Source organism: Eumetopias jubatus, unplaced genomic scaffold (genome assembly GCF_037043125.1).
Source record: "Eumetopias jubatus isolate StellerSeaLion01/CBP00866 unplaced genomic scaffold, mEumJub1_p1.0 scaffold_14, whole genome shotgun sequence".
In the NCBI taxonomy this organism is placed as follows: Eukaryota; Metazoa; Chordata; class Mammalia; order Carnivora; family Otariidae; genus Eumetopias; species Eumetopias jubatus.
This window is the reverse complement of record NW_028274820.1, coordinates 36,206,753-36,233,870: the sequence shown is the minus strand read 5'-3', so window position 1 is coordinate 36,233,870 and position 27,118 is coordinate 36,206,753. Positions and strand designations below refer to the sequence as shown.

Below are 27,118 nucleotides of genomic sequence, written 5' to 3'. Positions count from 1 at the left end.
AGTACGTTACACACAGACGTTAAAATGATATGCCTGCTTTGATTGGATGTCTCAGATTTGTCATACTCACTATCGGTCAGTTCCCATAGCCGTGGGGGCAGGTCACTAAAATACTCATGGCTCAAGGCAGCCTGTGCTGATAGTCTGTTCTTTGGGGAACACTGTAGGAGCTTGGAGGCCAGATCCTCTGCATAATTCACATAGCTGAGCCTGAAAACACATGCAAAAAAGAAAAATCAGACCAAACAAGAAAATCCACTGAATAAGACATAGAGCTCACCTAATTTTTCTGGACCTATTTATTCTTGGCCGAAACCGAGTTAAATTACCTGCTGAAAATAAACAGAAGCAGAATTCACTTTGGTTCTTGGGGCATCTGTTAATCTAAACTAGCTTTTATATACTCTTGATATCCTCATCTCATTGATTGAAAATATTTCTACTATAAGCAAAAGGTTGATACTTTCAGGACAGAACAAGGTCCCCAGGTAGAAAATTTCAGGAGATAATTGATCAAATAGTTACCAGAATTTGTTCATAGAATCTACCTATTGCATACACATCTGGATAAGAAAATTAATACAAAATAACTAGGAGAATTAAAATAACACTACTATTACGTTCTCTAGTTACTAAAGTTACTTTTCCTCTAAGAATTTACATTTTCTTACATTGAATATAAAATTATTGGCATAAGTACCCCGTCAAATATCAGCAATCATGCTATTAACATGCAGGTTAACAAAGGGAATGTGTATAACCCATATGGGGCTGAATTTATTCAAGGTGACCATTAAAACAATAGTAGATAGAAAATATGTGTCTCAAGATTACCAAAAAAGCAGAGAATTCAAATCGCCCATCGGGTACAACTTTCAAATGCATACCAGACCACACAGTCCAGCCCAGGCTTACTTCTTGTAGAACCTCTACTTCATTGCTCTGCTACAATTAAACCCAGATAACATAAACATGATAATAAAAGTATTCCTGATAATGGCTGCCATTTATGGGTCCTCTAACACACGTTAGGCACCTTCCTAGGCACTTTCTACACACCGCTCATATTTATTTAGTCTGACAAGGGAACTCTGTCTCCATCAAATAGCAGTGCAAGCTAAGCGGGAGTCGGAGAAAGGCGTGGACTGCTCAATTAGCAGGCTGAGTGGATTTAAGATTTTTTTATTTATTTATCTGAGAGAAAGAATGAGAGAGAGAGCACATGAGAGGGGGGAGGGTCAGAGGGAGAAGCAGACTAGGGAGCCCGATGCGGGACCCGATCCCGGGACTCCAGGATCATGACCTGAGCCGAAGGCAGTCGCTTAACCAACTGAGCCACCCAGGCGCCCGGCTGAGTGGATTTAAATCCATCTAGAATTACTTGACTCTAAAGTGGTTTGCATTTGTTACCCTCTCAGATAATTTCTAAAAGCAACCCATGGGTTCCTGAGTTTCTGCAACAAGCGCAGTAAGGACACTGACGCTCAGAGAGAGCCAGAGAGTGTCAAGGCAAGTTATATATGCTGGTGAGTATTTTTTCAAGTCTTGAAGCTACTAAACACACAGCCAATGAATTTTCCTCAATAACCAACAATTCACCCGCTTCCCATATTCAAGCAGCTCTTCAGCATTGATTTAAAATTGTTATGGAGCAGGGGAGGACTGGGAATGAGGAAGAGGAAAGGAGGTTAACGAATTTGGATAGAGGAAGAAACAGGGAAGGAGCAAAGAAAAATACTACTCTGAAGACCCCAACTATGAGGCCTCTCTAGGTCTTCGTATGTGAAGGTCTCATAGATGGGTTCAGTATTTGGCTGTCGTAGTGGCTGGTTTTTTGTTTTTTTAAACTGATCAGTGGATTGGTTTTAAATGTCTCTGCCAGGCAAAGACAAATTTCTGCATAGGAAAAGGAGGCATTCTCAAAATTCTTTATAGTGTTTTTTCTCCTTCTTTCCTTTAAGAGGGGCCAGGGCCATCCAAATTATCGCTGCCTCTTCCTAAGACTCCCATTATTATAAACTTTTCATTAACATCTTTTAAAATACCAAATGCAAAGTTCGAGATAGGTAGACTTCATGGTAAAAACTGCACTTATATTGAATGTACAGTGTATATGTAATCATGGTGAACATGATCATTGGTATGAGTTTGACACAGCTTTGATGAAACAGAACACCAGCGCCAGACTGAGGCTACAGCTGAGCTATCGCCTTGATTCTGTACACGAGCAATGAACCAGCCTATGTCCGCAGTCCCTCTGGCTCCAATCAGCCACAAATCACACACTGTAGAGTTGCTGATCACATGCCGACTAAATATAAGGAATTGGCCAATATAAGACAATCTCATTTCTCCTCCTTCCAAATGACTAATGTCAAACTTTAATGTTGATGAAATAATCAAATGCTTGTGATATTCAGGATATATATAAAAATATTTTCATTATTACACAATTTTAATTTAGGAAGTCTATTTCTTCACTTGCATTTCAAGAACCACTTTTATTCCAACTGTCCACATTTTCAATAGCAGAGTCTTTGCCATTACCAGAACCACTTTTTGAGTTCATCCGAGTTGTTTGAGATAGGACACTTCCAGGATATCTTATTTGGGCATTTTATCCCAAAGCATAAGTACATTTTATCAGAATGCTAGAATGATTATGGTTGGTTTCAGTCTCTCATGGTGATGATCTATTTAAAAATCTTCCCTTGTAATTAATTTTTGTTTTATATATTCTAAAGCCGGGTAATTCAATGTGTAACAGTTTAGCACTTTTATCTTTTCCTGATAAATTTAGTCTTCAATCTCTCTGTAGCAACCTTCTTTATTTTCAATAAGGCTTTTGGGCTAAAATTCATTTTTTTCCCCTCATATTAATTTAATGACATCAGCTTTCTTTTGCTTGGTACTTGCCTGGCATACCTTTATCATCCTCTTACTTTTAATGTTTCATACCCATAATTTTAAGGGCTCTTTCACAAATATTATATAGCTGGATTTAAGAGTGACCCAAGGAGAAAATGTAGTCCACTCACATCTTGTGATTACTGGTATGTTCGGATTTACTGCTAACATTTTAATATTGTATTCTATTTTGTCCATCTTTTTTTCTCTTTTCCTGCCTTCTTTAAATTGAATTTTAAAATCGAACACTTCCATCTTCTGTTTTAGAAGTTATAAATTCTATTTCCATCTAATGATTACTCTCAACTTTTTCTTTCTTTTTTTCCATTTCAGTATTTATTTAAATGTTTAAATTCCTGCACTAAGTTTTTACAAGCTGATGGACATTTACAAATCATTTTTCCTAAAGAACTAGAATCATACATTCCAGAAATTGTAAATATATGATTGAACACTGATACACAGTACCACCTTATCAATTATATGACAAATTATCAAGTATACAAATACTAAGTTACACAGATCAAAAGGAAAACAAAATATTAGACACCTACTCAATTCATTAGCATAAACTAACTTCTCTTTTTGCAAGAAAGATTGGGAGAGAAGGAAAAAATTCACACTTCTATCAACAATAGCTGGCAAACAACTTCCAATAAAAATAGGAAAAAATTACAAATTTTCAGAAATTTTATGATTAAGAATTATTTGAGCTACAAGAACAAAGCATGTCTATCTTAAAAACATATTTACTAACAGGCACATTCAGTACATCCTACACGACATTTTGCTAAAAGTACTTAATAGCTCACTCCCACATTTTTCCACCCTCTCTTTTAACTTGCACCCCAAAGTGCAAACATTCAATTAACTTTAAGATGTTTTTGTCTGGAGACGTTAAAGGTATGTGCTTCTACACCAGTCAGAATGGCTAGAATTAACAAGTCAGGAAATGACAGATGTTGGCGGGGATGCGGAGAAAGGGGAATCCTCCTACACTGTTGGTGGGAATGCAAGCTGGTGCAACTACTCTGGAAAACAGTATGGAGGTTCCTCAAACAGTTGAAAATAGAGCTACCATACGATCCAGCCATTGCACTACTGGGTATTTACCCCAAAGATACAAATGTAGGGATCCGAAGGGGTACGTGCACCCCAATATTTATAGCAGCAATGTCCACAATAGCCAAACTGTGGAAAGAGCCAAGATGTCCATCGACAGATGAATGGATAAAGAAGATGTGGTATATATACACAATGGAATATTATGCAGCCATAAAAAGGAATGAGATCTTGCCATTTGCAATGACATGGATGGAACTGGAGGGTGTTATGCTGAGTGAAATAAGTCAATCAGAGAAAGACATGTATCATATGACCTCGCTGATATGAGGAATTTTTAACCTCAGGAAACAAACTGAGGGTTGCTGGAGTGGTGAGGGGTGGGAGGGAAGGGGTGGCTGGGTGACAGACATTGGGGAGGGTATCTGCTATGGTGAGTGCTGTGAATTGTGCAAGACTGTTGAATCACAGATCAGTACTTCTGAAACAAATAATGCAATATATGTTAAGAAAAAAAAAGAAGAAGAAGATAGCAGGAGGGGAAGAATGAAGGGGAGTAAGTCGGAGGGGGAGACGAACCATGAGAGACGATGGACTCTGAAAAACAAACTGAGGTTTCTAGAGGGGAGGGGGTTGGGGGGATGGGTTAGCCTGGTGATGGGTATTAAAGAGGGCACATTCTGCATGGAGCACTGGGTGTTATGCACAAACAATGAATCATGGAACACTACATCAAAAACTAATGATGTATGGTGATTAACATAACAATAAAAAATTAAAAAAAAAAAGATATGTGCTTCTGTTACAATGTGGATTTTACATGAACTTTTCAACCAGAGGTTTGTGATTTTCACAATGGGGGTTTTCATAATAGCACAAAATGAGATTTATAGAAAGACATTAAAAAATCGTTATCAGACTTGGCCAAAAGCCAACAAAATCAGTGGTTACACAAACCTGATGTATACTGTTTTAAGTGTGAGAGATATAAATATAAAGTAGTAGGCAAATAGCCATACAGGTCCTACTATCAATGTCTGAAATGACTGAAGGGATAAACCACAGAAGATCTAGACTGTTTTTCACAGTTCCTGAATTTTAATTCTGTTCTGATATTAAAGACATACAAGTATTGTGGCTGGGTATTTTGGCACCCAATCTTTTTATATTTTTTATATATTGCTAAGATTCTGGCACGTGAATAGATTTGCAGAACACTTACAACTCAATACTGAACGCTTCCTGGAAAGGTCAATTGACAAAAATGATAAGCACGTTTTAAATGCTGAACAGCAAGCATCTTTTGCTAAGTTTCCAAATAGCCCGATGATAATCCAAACACAAAGGGTGCAATTCTGCCAAGCTTGAGGCCTGATAGAACTGCTTATCAATACTCCTATGAAAGCTTCATTAGACTTCCCATTCGCCAAGCCTATGTGTTGGCTATTATGTATGATAAACCGGGTCCCGTCTTAAGCTCCATTTCTGAGACAATAGCATCAGGCAGCCCAGTTTTATTGACTGTAAGAACAGTTTCTATGACTACTGGTAAAGATGAAGTGCAGCTGGATTTTAGGACAAGAGCTGCTTGCTTTTAAAAGCTCTACTCCAGGGGCGTGTGGGTGGTTCCCAGTCATTAAGCGTCTGCCTTCAGCCCAGGTCATGATCCCGGGGTCCTGGGATCGAGCCCCACATCGGGCTCCCTGCTCTGCAGGAAGCCTGCTTCTCCCTCTCTCACTCCCCCGGCTTGTGTTCCCTCTCTCGCTGTGTCTCTCTCTGTCAAATAAATAAATAAAATCTTAAGAAAAAAAAAAAGCTCTACTCCACTTTCATCTTCTAAACTTTCCTGCATCTTTATATTTTATGCCACCTTCAATTAATGTTAGGACGACAAGCATTAGAGCTCTCCCAAGACCTGTAACATGATGACAGTGACAAAACAACTAGGTTCTTCCAGAAACTTCATCTTTCCAAGACATAACCGGTCAACAGCCTGGATGGATGGTAGCACACCACCATCAAATGGTCAGCCTTCTTTCTCTGCAAGAGCAGTGTGGTAAGTTCCTTCACATATTCTTCCTATTGTGGTAATGCCACACTTTTTAAGTTCCTCTAAAAATCTGGGGTCACACTGGATAGACTGTCCTGTGTATGACTTCACAAGAATTGGTCAGTTCATCTGAGCCATACTTAGTTTAAAAAAACACTCAATAGGATGATGAAAGAATTGAAAGAAAAATGAATACAGAATACAGAAGTGAGGTGAAGAAGCTGTAATTTCAATATACTACACTTGTAAGTCTCAGTGCTTTGAGCGAGGCGTTGGGAGTAATGGGAAATGAAATGAAGGCCCCAGCAAGGAGCAGCAACTCCACTCCAGTAATGAGGCAAGAGAAAGGAAGCTCCCCCAGGTTTAGCCCATCTAGGTCAGAATGCTTGTAAAATGCTTTCCTGATTTTAATTCCATCCTCCTGTGTCTTAGTTAACCCCTCTTATGGAGCTTCTTGGTGGAATAGTAATGAATTTCTATAGCTCACCTGTCTGTATAGGGGTCATGCTGTGTTCCCACAAAAGTCTCCACTGCCCTTCAGAAACGTAATAAATATGTGACCAAGAACACCACAGAACCTCTCAATCTTCAGCCAGGTGTGTCCTCTTTTGGGGTCAGTTGGTTTTGTTTTGTTTGTTTGTTTTACCATCAAGGATATCAGAAGAAACTTCCACACTTTATACCTTCACCCTCAGTTCTCCTAGCGGATGGCTCCTTAACTTTTTAACATTTCACTTTAACTGCTTAAAGTTTAAACTGTAGCTTTACCTTCCCACTGAACAATACAAGAACATTAGGACACTTCTGATGACACTAGTCCCATCTCTCAGACAGTATTGTCTCATATTTTATTCCTATTTTCTGTGCTTTTTATTTATTTATTTTTAGAGGAGGGAGGGGCAGCAGGAGAGGAAGAAAAGGAATCTTAAGCAGGCTCCATGCTCAGAGCAGAGCCCGACGTGGGGCTCGATCTCACAACCCTGAGGTCATGACCTGAGCTGAAATCAAGAGTTGGACACTTAACCGACTGAGCCACCCAGGCGCCCCTATTTTCTGTGCTTTTTAAAAACACACATATTAAATGCCACTGTAATTATTATTTAGATTTACCCATGTTTATTATTTATTTCATCACCTTTCTTCTCATGTTTCAGATGTTCCTTCTCTCCTCAGTTTTTTGAATCTGAAATACAAACTTCAGAAGTTCTCTCCATGACAAAAGAACATAGTGGCAAATTCTCTCCGTTTTGTCTCCATACAGGATAACAGTTTGGCTGGAGATAGAATTGTAGGTTCAAAGCACTTTCCCTTAACTCTGAAGATATTATTTCACTGGCTTCTGTTGTTGCTGCTGTTAGCTCTTCTCTTTCTCCTTTTACAATTGTAATGTAAGGTGTTCTTTTTTTTTAAAATTTTTAAATTTATTTATTTGACAGAGACACAGCGAGAGAGGGAACACAAGCAGGGGGAGTGGGAGAGGGAGAAGCAGGCTTCCCGCGGAGCAGGGAGCCCGATGCGGGGCTCGATCCCAGGACCCTGGGAGCATGACCTGAGCCGAAGGCAGACGCTTAACGACTGAGCCACCCAGGTGCCCCAAGGTGTTCTTTTCATTTAACTTACTTGGTATTCAGTGTTTCCTGAATGTGAGGATTCATGTCTTTCAACAATTTGGGGAAAATCTCAGCCATTATTATTCGAATACTGCCTATCCCCATTCTCTCTCTTCTCTCATTTTGTAACCACAACATAATGCCATCTTATTAAATTCTCCATGTCTTTACTTGTTCTTTCATCTTTTCCATCTGTTGCCCCCTGTGCTCTCCATTCTGAGTAATTACTTCAGAGCTATCTTCCAGTTCAACTAATTCTCTAATCAGCTGCATTAATATGCTTTTTTCCCTGTTCATTTTGTTTTCATAAGTTCGTTTTAAACCTTTGACAAGTTTGTGCATCCAATTTGATGGTTTCTTGTTCAAGTTTTAGATTTGATCTTTTCTTTCTTCACAACATTTTAAATATAGTTATACTCTATGTCTCATAATTTCCAATATCTGAAATTCTGGGTGAGGGGGGAGGCCAATTTTGTTGTTGCTTTTGCAACTGACCCTCACTCACAGTGACTTTTTCTCAAATGTTTTACAATTCTGGGTTGTGAACTCATGCTTGGCTAATGTTAATGTGTGGGAATTCTGACTGGCCTGGGTTGAGAATATCTTTCTCCATAGGGATTTTCTTTTGCTTCTGTCAGGAGTCCTGGGGTTCTCTTAACAGCTAGGTGCTCTAAGTTCTTTCTGCCGGCTTCTGCAACCATGTGAGTTATGTAAATTTAAACCTAAAATTATAGAATTTTCAGGAGACTTTTTCAGCCCCATCCAGAGCCAAAGCCAACATAGTTGTCCTTGCCAGTCTCTTTTTGCTGGAAGCAGATTTTTTTTTCAGCCAGCCCATTACCGAGGTGAAGTGCTTTGAGTGTCTTGACTATGTGAGGAATCTTGATTCCTATGTGGTGCCTGTCTTAGGCCCAAAGCATTGTGTCCTGACCCCCAAGTGGCTCCATGTTCCTTTTTTAGCAACACTTCAGGGAAGTGGCAACTTTAGCACGTCCTTATCACTCTGGTTTCTTCATTCTTGGTCCCTGAGAGATTTCACTTACTGTCTTCTTGGTTCAGTTATGCACATGCATTGGAAAGGATGTGCTTGTTGTACCTTCTCCAGCATTTTAGGTCAAGATTTGTGGTAGCAGAAGAGACTCTTTCCTCCCAAAAGTGTGTATTTATAATCTTCCTAATAAAATCATCTAACTTGTAATCTTCAGTACTTTCTCCCTGGCATCACTAACTCAGGATCGTTTCCCTACCGTAAAAAACAAAACAAAGCAAAAAACTACTCCTTTTAGATCACCTCTGTTAAACCTCAAAAATTAGCTAACCAAAGTTGTTTTAAGGTAAGGTTCTTTCTCTTTCTTTTCTTTCCTTCCTTCCTTTCTTTCTTTCTTTTTCTTCTTTCTTTCTTTTCTTCTTTCTTTCTCTCTCTCTCTTTTTTTCAAGATTTTATTTATTTGAGAGAGAGAGAACAAGTAGGGAGGAGAGGGAGAAGCAGGCTCCCTGACGAGCAGGGAGCCCGATGTGAGGCTCGATCCCAGGACCCTGGGATCATGACCCAAGCCAAAGATAGATGCTTAACAGACTGAGTCACCCTGGCACTCCTAGGCTAAGGTTCTTTCACCACTCAACTTTAAAGATGAGTCTCAAATGCATTATCTAAATGAAAGAAGCCAAAGGCTACACACTCAGTAATTCCATTTATGTGACATTCTGGCAAAGGTAAAATTATAGAAACGATGGAGTGATCAGTGGTTGTCAGAAGCGGGGTGGGAGGGGTTAACAAAGGGCACAGGAGAAGTTTTTCAGATGGCTCTTGATCCTGAAGGACGGACATCAGGCCATCTAGAGATGTGAGAAGGTAGGGTCAGGGAACTCATCAAGGAAATTCAGTGGAGGGAGCAGTGTAGAGAGATGGGGTGTTGCAGGTTTTTCACAAGGATCATTCACCTTTAGGGGTAGACAGCTGACTCTCTGAGTGGCTGACATTGGGACTTCCATGTCTGGGGTGGGGGGTCTGATGATTCAAGGGATGTTCTGGCAATGGGGAGATGGCACTGCCAGTGGTGAGGCCTTCCCACTGACCTCAGTGCTTGATCCCAGGTCACTGAGTAGGGACCTGCCTCCAGCTGTCAGACTGCGCCTACCAGCTCAGAGGGTAGACTTAGGGAGCTCTGTGTTCGTGAAGGGTCGCATAAACCTGGCAGGGTATGTGGGACAGAGGACTTTCGTGTTCATTCCACATTCATTTTTTTAAAAAGTAAAAGATGTATGTTGTTGTGGGAACTCTGAAAAACCTAAGGAATTTTAAAATGATAAATCTAGATGACAACAAAGAGAGGCAATCCGTACTGAATCCAGTGTGTGTGTGTGTGTGTGTGTGTGTGTGTGTGTAGACTCTTATGAGTAACTTTCAAACAAATGTTTTTACTATAGTTGAATGCTGCTATTCTAATCGTAATATTTTTCATTTTCCTAGTCCTTATCCATACACCCCACACACACACTTTATCTGCCTTAAAAAGAAAGGTATGAAAGGAGGCAACATGAACAGTAAAAAACTGCCTTAGACCAGGGATATGGAGCAGGGTATTTTCTTTATCCCTTGTGCAGGTCAGTTTTTGTGCCTCAGAAATGAGGGAGATGGAATAGATGGTCTTGAAGGGCTGTCTAGCTCTAAGGTTATACGCCCTCCAATCTAGGAAGAACCTCACTGTGACCTAGAGGCAGGGAGGGTTAGCACGGCCACACTAGCCTGCCATCACTAACCTACCAGAACTTTCTGCCATCACCAATGAAATGATCCAATGTGCGTCTCACTTCTCTTCACTCAACCTGTCAACTAACTGCTTTCAAAGCCACCTAAGTTTCTTAGCCATTCTGAAAACCAAGACAAAGAGCAAAGTGAACCCAGAGTCTTTTGCCAGACTACAGGAGACTGACAAAGTTGAGAAGAGAGCACTGAAGGTGAAGGATGAAAATGATGCAAAAAAAAAGGGAGAGTGCAGCTAGGGTGAGGCGGCTAGGGCTACTTCCTGTAAGACATGATTCCCGGTACAGCCTGGGGACATGACATCTGTGTCATGAGTATATCAAATGTTACACCTACAGAAGTTTTACTTTACCTGAGAAACATGCATTTAAAAAGTAAGCCATCATTTTTGAGCAAAAACATCTTAAGGTCAAATCCTAGTCCTTAAGATACATCTTCAAAATACACATCCCCTGGAGGGTGTCATTTTCTTTCTTTTGTTTTTTTTTTTAAGAAGGAAATTGGTCCTTGTCTTTTTAAAGGTACATTATAAACTAGGATTACAAATTCTTTGGTTTTTGTTTTGTTTTTTTACACTGTAGTTCCAAAAGACTCCCTCTAAAATTGATGATACATCTGCCTGTGAAACAACTAAGACAAGTTACATTTTGTTCCCAAGAGTTGACTTCTAGATATCTCTATAGAAAGCTTCACTGGGATTTATTAACATTTTATTTTTTATATTTATGTTTTTAAGTAGGCTCCATGCCCAACACGGGGTTTGAACTCATAACTCTGATATCAAGAGTCACATGCTCAGGGCGCCTGGGTGGCTCAGTCGTTAAGCGTCTGCCTTTGGCTCAGGTCATGATCCCAGGGTCCTGGGATCGAGCCCCACGTTGGCCTCCCTGCTCACCTCTCAGCAGGTAGTCTGCTTCTCCCTCTTTCTCTGCCCCTACACCCCTGCTCGTTCTCTTTCTCTCTCAAATAAATAAAATCTTATTTAAAAAAAGCCAGGCACCCCTATTAACATGTTAGCTCATGAAAGCTGGATATAAAGAGTAGAGGTGTCATAGGTTCAATTTATTTAGAGCATTGGAGATACTGATTTCTATATAACAGTTGAAGAGGAAGTTAAGGGGAAAAGGTTCTTGAATATTCCTCAATGCATTCTATGATGGCATAGAACTACATACACCATGGGCCTGTACGTGGAGCATACGAGTGTGCTTTGTCTCACAGAGTTGGAAAAAGAATGAGCTGGAGTGAGATGTTGAGGGCCTATATATTCATGCTTTACTCACTGTCACACACTTCACAGAGCAAAGCTGGGGGACTGGATCCTTTCGTTTGGCAGTACACATGCTGTCTCTGTGGCAAAGATGCCAACATGGGCACTGGCCATTGGATTATACAACAAGTAATCTCTTGGAAATGATTTGTGCAGAGGTCCACCCACCCATAAAGACAGGCTATTTCCTCAACTGTAACCGGGGCTGTCAGATGTGGTACTCTTTCTTGTCTACACAGGAAAAGCAAAATGCTCATTTAATTACTATCTTATCAAAGCTTTTGACTTAGGGGGACTCTGTGGTCATAAAACTGCTCTTATTTTTAGAAAATAGGCTCAAATTTAATTCATTTTGCAAAGAAGGGTCAGTAATTTGTCAAGCAGAACATGAAGGGAATCCCTGACATTGGAATAAACTCCGAGAGAAGATAAAAACTAATAGAAGGGAAGGTTTAGGCTTGTGCAATGAACTTCTCAACCCCAGGTGCTGGGCTGTGCAATGAAATGAGATGCGAGACTCTCAGTTACATTAATAATGAAGAGATTGAGTTGTTTAATGCTGAGACTTCCTTTGTCAATGTACTGCTATGAAAAAAAAAATTAATGAGATTCCTTCCCTCAAGGTAAACAGATAACATTTTTATATTAGTTTCCATAAATAGATTGTGTTTTGTTGTACACAGAAGATTGTTCAATTCTCATTCATTTATTCTGGTGAAACTGTTTAATGACAGAATCTCCCCGGAAGACACTCATGCCCATAGTGGTCAGCTCCCCTGACTGTCAAAATGTTATATAATGATAATGCTATACACAGGGAATGCTACAGTTTACAAAGTGCTTTCACATGTATTATTTTATTTCATCCAGATAATCAAAGGGTCAAAATGAAGAGTATCTAGATTTGTGACTCTTAAATCTTAGTGTCCACTACATGTCACACCAAAGATTTACTGCTACTGTCCTACACACACACACACACACACACACACACACACACACACACACGGATGTATGTTGCCAAGTTGGGAAGAGGGTTATTGAATTATTTTAAAGTTTTCCTTATGGACACCTTACATTTTTCTTTCTCTCTTCCTTTAATTCTGAACTCTATTTCTGTAGAGACTGTTCTTTCTATATTTTTTTAAATTTTAATTTAATTTTATTATGTTATGTTAATCGACATACATTACACATCATTAGTTTTTGATGTAATGTTTCATGATTCATTGTTTGCATATAACACCCAGTGCTCCATTCTATATTCTTGTTAACACCCACACTGCTCTATATTAAATAAAGACAATAAAGAGAATCCAGCTTTAACATGGATAAGATGAACTGTCTCCGAAGCTAGTCAGACCAATCCGTACTGCTAGGTCTCTCCTTCAGATCTAACCCTTACTCAATACATAGTTGCCCTTACAGTAAACTCTATCTGGTGGAAAAGTACAGAAAGTGCTGGAGAGTCCTCAGCAGGATGTGCATGAATCAAGTTTTTGAAAACATTAGCACTGACACTCAAGAGTATTATAAACTGCCAAAAAATGGTCCAGAAAAAGGAAAACATTAAATTCTTGCTTTGGATTACAGAGCTTAGTTAGATAAAAATTACCGCAAATTTCCTAGCTATGATTTTATTTATGACTATTTTCTACCGTCCCTGGAAAAAATAGATGTTTTTGAATGTTTAAGTTCACTCTGAAATCAAATAAAGAGTTGTTTGGCTTTTAAAAAATCAGTTAACTTTTCACATAATTATACTAGGCTTTCCCATGTACTAATATGAAGCTATAGATTTTCATACTTACATTTTATAAATCCACTGATACAGATATTATCATAAAATATTCATGGAGAAAAACTAATATAAGTGAACTTCTTGCTATATTCTTTTCAACAAAAACTCTTGTGTATTTAGACTTATTTTTATTTAACTCCTGCATCAATCATGCTTTCATTTCCCTGCTTACAGGGAACAGAAGGTTACCTAATTCACTATGTTATTTCTGCAGAGATTCCATGTTCATTTCCTCTCCAATTCTTCTCAGTGCCTAGTAGCAGTTACTTTTCTAGTTGTAAAGTTTTATTTTTTAATAGCTTATATAACACCCATATGTGAGGGCAGAGCAAGATGGCAGAGGAGTAGGAGACCTGGGTTTCGTCTGGTCTCAGGAATTCAGCTGAATAGGGATCAAACCATTCTGAACACCTACGAACTCAAGAGGAGATCGAAGAGAAGAATAGCAACAACGCTCCGAACAGAAAAGCGACCACTTACTGGAAGGTAGGACGTGCGGAGAAGTGAACCCGAGGCGATATTCAGGAGGATAGACTGCCGGGGAGGGGGCCTCTGTCGGCCGCTACCGGCAAGTGCTAGAGCCACGGAGCACAAAATCGGAACTTTTAGAGGTCGGCTCTGCTGAGGGACGTCGCTCCAGTGGCTAAGCGGGGGTGGAACCCTCGCGGGACAGTGTGGTCCCAGGACCCTTGGGGTCACAGAAAGACTGGGGGTGCCTGAGTGCAGCAGAGCTCCCCGGTATTGGAGCGGGGAAGCCGGCTGCAGAGACGGAGCCCAGGCGCGGGCTCTCAGCCCGGGGTTGCCATAAACTGTGATCCGCGGCCCAGTCAGGCCACTGCTCCTCCAGCAGGGACCCAACAAGCGGCAGATCCGGGGAGACTCCCCTCCCTCCCTCAGGAGGGAATCTGCTGGGTTTGGAGACTCCACACGGGGTCAGGAGCCAGAGATAGAAACACTCGGTCACAGGCCGGGTGAGCACGGAGTGCGGCCTGAGACCAGGGAGACGGGAGTGACTGCTTTTCTCTGGGGGCGCAGTGAGGAGCGGGGCCCCGAATTCTCGGCTCCTCCGGGTGGAGATTGGGAGGCCACCATTTTCACCCTGGTCCTCCAAAGCTGTACGGAGAGCTTGCAGGGAACAAAAGCTCCTGAGAGCAAACCCGAAGAGATTGCTTAGCCCAGACCGACAAGGGTGGGGCAATTCTGCCTCCGGCAAAGACATTTGGGGACCACGGCAACAGGCCCCTCCCCCAGAAGATCAGCCCAAACAGCCAGCCAAGACCAAGTTTACGGATCAAGGAGAACGGGAGAACTCCAGCGCTAGGGGAATACTGCACATAGAATTCATGGCTTTTTTACCATGATTCATTAGTTTTTCAAAGTTAATTTTTTTAACTGTTTTTTTCTTTTTTTGAATTTTTCTTTTTCCCTTTTTCAACCAACATCTTATCAATCCCCTTTAAAAAAAATTTTACTTTTCATTTTTAGAGTCATATTTTATCCCTTCATAGTAGTTACCCTTATTTTTGGCATATATATATAAGTTGTTCTCTCTTTAAAATTTTGAGATACAGTTTCTTCTAACAGATCAAAATATACCCTAAATCACTAGTGTATGGCTTTGTTCTAGTCTCCTGCCTGATCACATTCTCTCCCTTTTCTTTTTCTTTTCTTTTTTTAATCTTCTTTCTTTTTTCAAACTTCTTAACTTATCAATTCCTTTTATAAAATCTTTTATACTTTTCATCTTTACAGTCATCTTCCATCCCTTCATTGTATCAACCCTTATTTTGTACATATATAAGTCTTTCTTCCTTTAAAATGTTAGGAGGCACTTTCTTCTAACAGACCAAAATACGCCCAAAATCCAGTGTGTGGCACTGATCTATACACTAGTCTGATCATATTTGATCATATTCTGTTTTTTTTTTTTGTTTGGTTCTGTTTTTGTTTGTTTTTATCTTTATCCTTTTGTTTTTTTTCCCCTCTTTCTTTTTTCTTTCTTTCCCTTTCTTTTCCCCTGGTTTCAGGTCTTTTCTGATTTGTATAGAGTATATTTGCTGGGGATGTTGTTAACCTGTTAGCATTTTGTTCTCTCATTCATCTATTCTCCTCTGGACAAAATGACAAGACAAAAAAATCACCTCAGCAAAAAGAACAAGAGGTACTACCGTCTGCCAGGGACCTACTCAATACGGACATTAGTACGATGTTGGACCTAGAGTTCAGAATCATGACTTTAAAGATACTAGCTGGGCTTGAAAAAAGCGTGGAAGTTATTAGAGACACCCTTTCTGGAGAAATAAAAGAACTAAAATAGAACCAAGTCGAAATCAAAAAGGCTATTAATGAGGTGCAATCAAAAATGGGGGCACTAACTGCTAGGATAAATGAGGCAGAAGAGAGAATCAGCGATATAGAAGACCAAATGATGGAAAATAAAGAGGCTGAGAAAAAGAGAGATGAACAACTACAGGATCACGAGGGCAGAATTCGAGAGATAAGCGATACGATAAGACGAAACAACATTAGAATAATTGGGATCCCAGAAGAAGAAGAAAGAGAGAGAGGGGCAGAAGGTATATTGGAGCAAATTATAGCAGAGAACTTCCCTAATGTGGGGAAGGAAACAGGCATCAAAATCCAGGAGGCACAGAGAACCCCTCTCAAAATCAATAAAAATAGGTCAACACCCCGACATCTAATAGTAAAACTTACAAGTCTCAGAGACAAAGAGAAAATCCTGAAAGCAGCTTGGGAGAAGAGATACGTAACCTACAATGGTAGAAACATTAGAGTGGCAACAGACCTATCCACAGAGACCTGGCAGGCCAGAAAGGACTGGCATGAGATCTTCAGAGCACTAAACGAGAAAAATATGCAGCCAAGAATACTATATCCAGCTAGGCTCTCATTGAAAATTGAAGGAGAGATAAAAAGCTTCCAGGAAAAACAAAAACTAAAGGAATTTGCAAACACGAAACCAGCCCTCCAAGAAATATTGAAAGGGGTCCTCTAAGCAGAGAGAGAGCCTAAAAGCAGCATAGATCAGAAAGGAACACAGACAATAGACAGTAACAGTCACCTTACAGGCAAAACAATGGCACTAAATTCATATCTTTCAATAGTTACCCTGAATGTAAATGGGCTAAATGCCCCAAGCAAAAGACACAGGTTATCAGATTAGATTAAAAAACAAGACCCATCAATATGCTGTCTGCAAGAGACTCATTTTAGACCCAAAGACACCCCCAGACTGAAAGTGAGGGGGTGGAAAACCATTTACCATGCTAATGGGACACCAAAAGAAAGCTGCGGTGGCAATCCTTATATCAGACAAATTAGATTTTAAAACAAAGACTGTAATAAGAGATGAGGAAGGACACTATATCCTACTTAAAGGGTCTATCCAACAAGAAGATCTAATAATTGTAAATATCTATGCCCCTAACATGGGAGCAGCCAATTATATAAGGCAATTAATAACAAAAGCAAAGAAACACATGGACAACAATACAATAATAGTGGGGGACTTTAACACCCCCCTGACTGAAATGGACAGATCATCTAAGCAAAAGATCAACAAGGGAATAAAGACTTTAAATGACACACTGGACCAAATGGACTTCACAGACATATTCAGAACATTCTATCCCAAAGCAGCGGAATACACATTCTTCTCTAGTGCCCATGGAACATTCTCCAGAACAGATCACATCATAGGTCACAAATCAGGTCTCAACCGGTACCAAAAGACTGGGATCATTCCCTGCATATTTTCAGACCACAATGCTTTGAAACTAGAACTCAATCACAAGAGGAAAGTCGGAAAGAACTCAAATACATGGAGGCTAAAGAGCATCCTACTAAAGAATGAATGGGCCAACCAGGAAATTAAAGAAGAATTAAAAAAATTCATGGAAACCGATGAAAATGAAAACACAACTGTTCAAAATCTTTGGGATACAGCAAAGGCAGTCCTGAGAGCAAAGTATATAGCAATACAAGCCTTTCTCAAGAAACAAGAAAGGTCTCAAATACACAACCTAACCCTACACCTAAAGGAGCTAGAGAAAAAACAGGAAATAAAGCCTAAACCCAGCAGAAGAGAAATCAAAAAGATCAGAGCAGAAATCAATGAAATAGACACCAAAAGAACAGTAGAACAAATCAACGAAACTAGGAGCTGGTTCTTGGAAAGAATTAACAAGATTGATAAACCCCTGGCCAGACTTATCCAAAAGAAAAGAGAAATGACCCAAATCAACAAAATCATGAATGAAAGAGGAGAGATCACAACCAACACCAAAGAAATACAAACAATTATAAGAACATATTATGAGCAACTCTATGCCAGCAAATTAGATAACCTGGAAGAAAAGGGTGCATTCCTAGAGATGTTATCAACTACCAAAATTGAACCAGGAAGAAATAGAAAACCTGAACAGACCTATAACCCCTAAGGAAATTGAAGCAGTCATCAAAAATCTCCCAACAAACAAAAGCCCAGGGCCAGATGGCTTCCCAGGGGAATTCTATCAGACATTTAAAGAAGAATTAATACCTATTCTCCTGAAACTGTTCCAAAAAATAGAAATGGAAGGAAAACTTCCAAACTCATTTTATGAGGCCACCATTACCTTGATCCCAAAACCAGACAAAGACCCCATCCAAAAGGAGAATTACAGACCAATATCCTTGATGAACATGGATGCAAAAATTCTCACCAAAATACTAGCCAATAGGATCCAACAGTCCATTAAAAGGATTATTCACCACGACCAAGTGGGATTTATCCCTGGGCTGCAAGGCTGGTTCAACATCCGCAAATCAATCAACGTGATACAATACATTAACAAAAGAAAGAACAAGAATCATATGATCCTCTCAATAGATGCAGAAAAAGCATTTGACAAAGTACATCATCCTTTCTTGATCAAAACTCTTCAGAGTATAGGGATAGAGGGTACATACCTCAATATCATCAAAGCCATCTATGAAAAACCTACAGCGAATATCATTCTCAATGGGGAAAAGCTGAGAGCTTTTCCCCTAAGGTCAGGAACGCGGCAGGGATGTCCACTCTCACCACTGCTATTCAACATAGTATTAGAAGTCCTAGCCACAGCAATCAGACAACAAAAAGAAATCAAAGGCATCCAAATCGGCAAAGAGGAAGTCAAACTCTCACTCTTTGCAGATGATAGGATACTGTATGTGGAAAACCCAAAAAACTCCACCCCAAAACTGCTAGAACTCATACAGGAATTCAGTCAAGTAGCAGGCTATAAAATCAATGCACAGAAATCAGTGGCATTCCTATACACCAACAACAAGACAGAAGAGAGACAAATCAAGGAGTCAATCCCATTTACAATTGCACCCAAAACCATAAGATACCTAGGAATAAATGTAACCAAAGAGGCAAAGGACCTGTACTCAGAAAACCATAAAATACTCATGAAAGAAATTGAAGAAGACACAAAGAAATGGAAAAACGTTCCATGCTCATGGATTGGAAGAACAAACATTGTGAAGATGTCAATGCTGCCTAGAGCAGTCTACACATTCAATGCAATCCCCATCAAAATACCATCCACTTTTTTCAAAGAAATGGAACAAAGAATCCTAAAATTTGTATGGAACCAGAAGAGACCCCGAATAGCCAGAGGAACGTTGAAAAAGAAAAGCAACGCTGGCGGCACCACAATTCCGGACTTCCAGCTCTATTACAAAGCTGTCATCATCAAGACAGTATGGTACTGGCACAAAAACAGACACATCGATCAATGGAACAGAATCGAGAGCCCAGAAATGGACCCTCAACTCTATGGTCAACTCATTTTTGACAAAGCAGGAAAGAATGTCCAATGGAAAAAAGTCTCTTCCACAAATAGTGTTGGGAAAATTGAACAGCCACATGCAGAAGAATGAAACTGGACCATTTCCTTACACCACACACAAAAATAGACTCCAAATGGTTGAAAGACCTAAATGTGAGACAGGAGTCCATCAAAATCCTAAAGGAGAACACAGGCAGCAACCTCTTTGACCTCAGCCGCAGCAACTTCTTCCTAGAAACATCGCCAAAGGCAAGGGAAGCAAGGGCAAAAATGAACTATTGGGACTTCATCAAGATAAAAAGGTTTTGCACAGCAAAAGAAACAGTCCACAAAACCAAAAGACAACCGACAGAACGGGAGAAGATATTTGCAAATGATATATCAGATAAAGGGCTAGTATCCAAAATCTATAAAGAACTTATCAAACTCAACACCCAAAGAACAAATAATCCAATCAAGAAATGGGCAGAAGACATGAACAGACATTTTTCCAAAGAAGACATCCCAATGGCCAACAGACACATGAAAAAGTGCTCAACATCGCTCGGCATCAGGGAAATCCAAATCAAAACCTCAATGAGATACCACCTCACACCAGTCAGAATGGTTAAAATTAACAAGTCAGGAAATGACAGATGTTGGCGGGGATGCGGCTGGTGCATCCACTCTGGAAAACAGTATGGAGGTTCCTCAAACAGTTGAAAATAGAGCTACCATACGATCCAGCAATTGCACTACTGGGTATTTACCCCAAAGATACAAATGTAGGGATCCGAAGGGGTACGTGCAGCCCAATGTTTGTAGCAGCAATGTCCACAATAGCCAAACTGTGGAAAGAGCCAAGATGTCCATCGACAGAGGAATGGATAAAGAAGATATGGTATATATACACAATGGAATATTATACAGCCATAAAAAGGAATGAGATCTTGTCATTTGCAACAACGTGGATGGAACTGGAGGGTGTTATGCTGAGTGAAATAGGTCAATCAGAGAAAGACACGTAGCATATGACCTCACTGATATGAGGAATTCTTAATCTCAGGAAACCAACTGAGGGTTGCTGGAGTGGTGGGGGGTGGGAGGGATGGGGTGGCTGGGTGACAGACATTGGGGAGGGTTTGTGCTATGGCGAGCACTGTGAATTGTGCAAGACTGTTGAATCACAGATCTGTACCTCTGAAACAAATAATGCAATATATGTTAAGAAAAAAAAAAGAAGATAGCAGAAGGGGAAGAATGAAGGGGAGTAAATCGGAGGGGGAGACGAACCATGAGAGACGATGGACTCTGAAAAACAAACTGAGGGTTCTAGAGGGGAGGGAGGTGGGGGGATGGGTTAGCCTGGTGATGGGTATTAAAGAGGGCACATTCTGCGTGGAGCACTGGGTGTTATGCACAAACAATGAACCATGGAACACTACATCAAAAACTAATGATGTAATGTACGGTGATTAACATAACAGTAAAAAATTAAAAAAAAATAACACCCATATATACTCACCCCCTAAGTCTGTCTAAATAATATCATTTTTAAAAATTTAAAAAATTTTAAAAATTCTCTAAGATGTGTTAGGACTTACCAAACATTGACATTTTTCTTCTATAGGAATAGTATTCACCTGTCAGGCATTATACTCGTACCTCAGTTACATTTTAGAAAAGATTCATAGATTTAGTGGACTAGTGATTAAACGATTCTATAGTTATGTTCAGTATTTGACTTTAATGTGGTTTACAGCAGAAGAGGCACAAATAATTACTCTTTAATCTTCTGACTGAAGGACAGGATAGAAAAGGATATATTTTATTTCAGTTAAATAGGTAAAAATGCATTAATAATAATTAACCCTTATAATCAGAAGGATAAAATTTATAGAATATTTAAAATTCTAAACTCACAAGTCAGTGTAGAATACCCACAAAACCCAACAGATTTTCATTCAACAGAATTGGCTTTCAATGTCCTAGTTATTTTGTTTATTGTTTTATCCAATCGTAAACACAAGGCCTTCAGAACCACATGACTTTCCCCGTATGGAATTCCATCGTTACCTGAAGAACATCAGGCAACTTGTAACCTTTCCAACTTCTGGATATAGATCAGGATAAAATTAATAACCCCCTTCTACTGCACAGGACCACTGTGGAGACTGAACTTTTCTTACTATAACTTGCTTCAATAGATCATAGGCATCATATTTTTTCACCTGTTTCACAAGTTTTTCAAAATGTCTTTACGAAATCCAGAGTGAAGCAAATTGTTCATGAATGTTCTACCCTTGCTCTGGTTTTGATATTTTTGCTGCTTAGACAATAAAGATAAGCCAATTTTCCTGAATTCTGAGTGACCGGTTATAGCACCGTTTCTTCTGAAAAAGACAACTCTCATTTTGGATGATAAAAGATTGCATCAGGAGTTTAAATTCAAACTTTCATTTATTAAAAAAAAAACAAACAAAAAACCAACACACATTAGACCTTAGCAATGGTTTATGTTTTACATTTCAGATGGATGGGTTCTAAATATCTAGTCCAAATTACATGAACAATATGAAAAACATTTTCACTACAAAAGGGTAGGAAACTGTTTAACTTATTGGTGCATCTACATTATGGTAAATTGAGTTAATGGAAACTGGTAACTTCAGAACCTTTCATTCCTCTGAAACCCCATAGAAGCTACAAATCTCATCATCAGAGGCTGGATTTGGAAGCTGATATCTGCTTCACCAGAATGGAACGGTGCATCCTCTGACTATAAACAGTGTTAAAAATAGCTCCCAAAAGGCATCATTTTGTGTGATATTATTTCACCAAAAGAGAAGAAAAATATATCTTTAATCCTGAACAAAACCTCTTCAAAGTTTATGTTCTCAATAAACCTTTCACTGAGAACTGCAAATATAACTTAGTAATACAATAAATGCCCTAACATATCAGATTTTTCACTTAATGCTTTTTACAGGCTTAAACCAAATGGAGTAAAAGGAAATCACCTTTTACAGTCTGAGTCCTACAGGAAGAATGCCTTGCTGTTACGCTTTTTAAAGAAGGCATGGTGAATTTATATCAACTTTGGCGAATCTTGGGGCATGATAAAAGGAAGAAAAATACCAGCACAGTGAACATTCCACAGAACTCTCTTCACATGTTTATTTCCTTAGAGACTGGATGTGATCCAAAATATTGAGAAAAATGTAAAAAGAAAAAAAATTAAGGTAAAAGATACATAGTTTAGCACCCACTGATGATATAGAAGAGATGTTCCCCTACTCCTTTTTTTTTTTTTTTTTTAGAGATATTATTTATTTCAGAGAAAGAGCGCACAAGCGGAGGGAGGGGCAGAGGGAGAGGAAGAAGCAGGCTCCCTGCTCAGGACCTGGGATCATGACCTGAGCTGAAGGCAGATACTTAACCGACTGAACCACCCAGGCCCCCCCGATGCTCCCCTACTCCTTACAAAAAAAATTGTCATCTTATACATTAAGGATATTAAATGGTTAGGATTAGAGAAAAATCACCAAAACCAGTGTTCCCATTAAATCAATATGAAAGATAATTTGGTTAGATCAGAGCTTATTATGGGTTGTTGAATTTTAGTACAAGGCAAATGAAGAATATATTTTCTGGGGACTCTAATTTCAGTTTCTTTATCTTATGATATTGCATCTGGAATTTGAAAATATATGATTTCATTATGATGTAAAAAAGAACTGGCTGTATGATTATGTCCAAAACAAGAACTGGATTAGGACTGTTGAAGAGTTTGGCATCCTCTCTAAAGGGCCTGATGATCTTCAGGAAGGAAAGTCAAAATATCTTTTAGTGTTTATTGCTCCTGCAAGGAGCCTCCTATCTTCCCTATCATAGCGTGTCTTCTAGACTCCACTCTGAATCAACTACCTGTTGAACTATCTGGTCTCCCCTGATTATCACAAAGGACATGACCAGCTAGCAAATGACACTCTTCTTTTTTTTAAGATTTTATTTATTTAGTTGAGAGAAAGGGCGCGCGCACATGCGTGTAAGTGCAAGTAGGGGGAAGAGCAGAGGGAGAGGGAGAAGCGGACTCCCCGCTGAGCAGAGAGCCCCGACTAGCGGATCCTGGCTCCATTCCACAACCTTGAGATCATGACCTGAGCCAAAATCAAGAGTCGGACACTCAACCTACTGAGCCACCCAGGCATCCCACCCTTGTTCTAAATACTGTGGGAAGGTATACAAAAGAGGACAAAGCATTTATTGAGCATTCACCATGTTCTAGAGACTTTTCGCATTGTCTCCCTATTCTGCATATCCAGCTACCAGATGATCATCACTATCCCTCCTTACAGAAGAGGAAACTGAGGCTCAGAGAGGAGCAGCATAGCCGAGGTCACGCAGCAAATGAGGGGCAGAGCATGGTCTGTGCCTCAGATGCTGATGCCTTCTTCTTTGTATCAACCTTCTAAAGGTTTGATTTGTAATTTTTTTTCTCATTATAAAAGTTAGACATGGTCACTTGAGAGAATTTGGAAAATCCTGAAACACGTAAAGGAAAATAAAAGCATAAGTTTACGATCTTGGAAGTAATGAATTTTTATCAGTTAGGTGTGTTTAATCCTGTATGTGTAGGTCTGACCGAATGTATCATTTTATTTCTTTGTAATTTTTATATTTTTTACAAGATAAAATTTCCTTTCAAAAACTGAGTTCTTAAAAGCTCTCTTTAAACTCCTGAAAGTCAAACTCAAGTCCACATTGAGGTGATTTTAGCTTTTTGTTTTCCTCCTCGTGAAGAAAAAAATTATAACCAAAAAATCGGGACATCATAAATATTTTTTTTTCCTGTTGGTGGTGTATGCTTTTCCCCCCTTTTTTTATACTTGGGATATTTACTTTTCACTCACTATTCCCTAAATATTGTAGTTAGTTTAACCAAATCTCCAGTTGCAAAAACATGGTTGTAGGCATTTTATATCAGGCCAAGTCCTGGTGAGGCACTCAGCTTCGTGACTATCACATTGGGGTGCTAGGATGAAAAAACATTTCTTTCCACTTTACTACACAGCTCTCCTTTTACTATACTTGTATTCACAAAGTTTGCTGCACCAAGAACTTCCATTAAGAGGAGAAAGTAAGACTTCAAGGATAGGGGAAAACCGTATACCCACGGGTACAGCTGCAGTGGAAGTTAGATGGAAATTTTAAAATCTTCTTTTCTTAAAACAGTAGATATTTATTATCACACAGCTTCTGAGGTTCAGGAATTCTGGGGCAGCTTAACCGGGTAGTTCTGGCTCAGGGTCTCTCACAAGGTTGCAATCAAGTTGATGTCCAGAGCTACAGTCACCTGAAGCTGGATTGGGCTTGGTGAATCTACTCCCAGAACCGCTCACTCACATGGCTGCTGGCAGGTTACAGGTCCTCACCATGTGGGCCTCTCCAGAGGGCTCTTCACATGACTTGGCAGTGGGCTACTGCAGAGCCAGTGATTAGAGAGAGAGGGAGTCCAAGCTAAGGAAGGAGCAGCAGTCTTTTATAACCTAACTCCAGAACTAATATGCCATCATTTCTTCCCCACGCCATTGGTCACCAAGACCAAACCTGGGTCAGTGTGGGAGGGACTACCCAAGGGTATAAAGACCAAGAGACAGGGATCACGGGGGGGCCCCTTGGAGGCTACTGAACCATGCTGATGAGTATAGAAGGTATCTGGTTTTTAAAGAATTGTGGTAATACATATATAAACCTAAAATTCGCCATTTCAAGCATTTTTCAGTGTGCAATTCAGTGGCATTAATTACACTCACAATACTGTTCAACCATTACTAATATCTATTTCAAAACGCTTTGGTCATCCCAAATGGAAACTCTGTACTAATTAAGCAACATATTTTTCTTATTAAGATACTGTGACAGTAATATTAAAGACAATTTTCAGAAAGTAGAAAAACAATCCCCCCAAATTCTACCACCCTAACACAACTGTTTTCATCTTGTATGTTACATTTCAGTCACAGTTCACAGATGTAATTTTATAGTTAATATGTTAATGTGCATATAATTTTTAACTTTTTTTTTCAGAAAAACACAGGAAGCATTCCTTATGTTTTCAGAGTCTTCATAATACCATTCTAACATTGTTGTATAATATTCCCCGAGGTCCCTGAATCCTGATTTATCATACCTTTCCCCATTTCCTGAATCTTGGTTAGGTTAATAACAAGTCTTTTTAAAAAATAGGATATACTACACAGTAATGAAAATCTTTGGGCAGCTTGGTTTTTATTCCGTTGATTTATATCTCTGGCATAAACACCAAAGAGTCAAATTATTAGGTCAAAAACATAATTCTCCAGGCTTCCTGTTGGAAGTGAAAATCCCGTCTGCAGCCCATGAGGCTGTTCCTCAGCAGGCCTCTGCCTCCAGTCTCCAGCCTCCTCCCCTCCCACGCACTCTACTCTCACCACTGGGTTCTTCCACCTTCATTCTTCATCACGTATTTCTTGAGTGCCTACTATGCGACAAACTCAGTTGTAAGTGCAAAGGATATAGAAGGAAACAAAACAGGCAAAACCCCAGCCTTCATACGGCTTCCGGGCTGCCCATGCTCTTCCTTTTTTATCACATTGCCCTGTTTTATTGTCTTCATGTACTTATCACTCTCTGAGATTATTTTATTGCTCGCGTATTGTCCTTGATAGCCTAGAAGGTAAGCACTAGGGGAACAGCAACCTCGTCAGTGCCTTCCCCAACACCTGCTGAACCCACACATGACGCGAAATCAAATTTCTTGAAGGTCCCATGAATGAGTCTCTTTACAGCTTTTAACACATTTCCATTAAGTTTTCCACATTGTTTACCAGTTTACAGTGCCACTGGCAGTAAACAAATGGGCCCATTTCTCTATAACCTCCCCAGCACCGGTGTTTCAGAAGGAAGAACGAAGGGTTGTTCGATAGAAGCATAGGAACCACTGAAGTGATCTTTTGGTTCTTTAGAATATTGCGTTAAAATGTTATGTATCTTGATGACTAAGTTCTTTTTTGGTGCCACCCTAAATTCTGAGCCCAAGGTGAGTGCCTTCCTTGCCTCACCCTGGTTTCAGCCCTGCTGTGTATAACAGAGCAAAGGAGGGGCAGATTTCCAGATCTGCTCTTGAGGCCACAAGATAATTGAAGACAGGGAAATAAGCTTTCTAAAATCAGCTTAAAGGTTCCTATCAGAAAAACATGGAAAACTTTTCCAGAGTTATTCTCAGGTTTAAATGAGATGAACAGGACAAAGTGTTTGGCCTGCCACAGACACACCCACGCGTGCCATGAACACGTGCCGCTGCTGGTATTTAATACTAAGCATTCCAGCTACTTCTCCACTACTTCCATACATGTAAAAAGTTAAATCCACCCTAATAAATGCAGAAAAAGGAGTCTTTTAAGACTATAATATTCTTTTCCAAATCGGACTATATTCCTGAAAATCCTTTGGTAGAAAATACCTCATTGCGAGATTTACAACTACTGGGAAAAATAAAAGCTTTAAGGTCATGAGTAAACTTACACGGAAAAAAATCTCATTTTTAACTTATTTCTAATTTTTTAAAAAGATTTATTTATTTTAGAGAGAGGGAGAGCATGAGCACACGAGTGGGGAGAGGGGCAGAGGGAGAGAATCTCAAGCGGACTCACCGCTGAGTGAGTAGCCTGATGCAGGGCTCGATCTCACAACCCTGAGATCATGATCTGAGCCGAAATCAAGAGCCAGATGCCTAACTGACTGAGCCACCGAGATGTCCCCCAAATCTTTTTTAAAATGCTCATCAAATAGAA

At 39.7% G+C, this 27,118-nt stretch overlaps 1 protein-coding gene across 2 annotated transcripts in view; it reads right to left on the bottom strand.

The window, feature by feature from the left end:
- Positions 1 to 27,118, bottom strand: part of CDK14 (cyclin dependent kinase 14) — a 465,190-nt gene that overhangs the window by 5,653 nt on the left and 432,419 nt on the right. For both annotated transcript variants that reach the window (XM_028120572.2, XM_028120582.2), the window contains one exon: positions 71 to 210. In XM_028120572.2, coding sequence (XP_027976373.2) covers positions 71 to 210 — 140 coding nt within the window. The remainder of the gene's footprint in view (positions 1 to 70; positions 211 to 27,118) is intronic.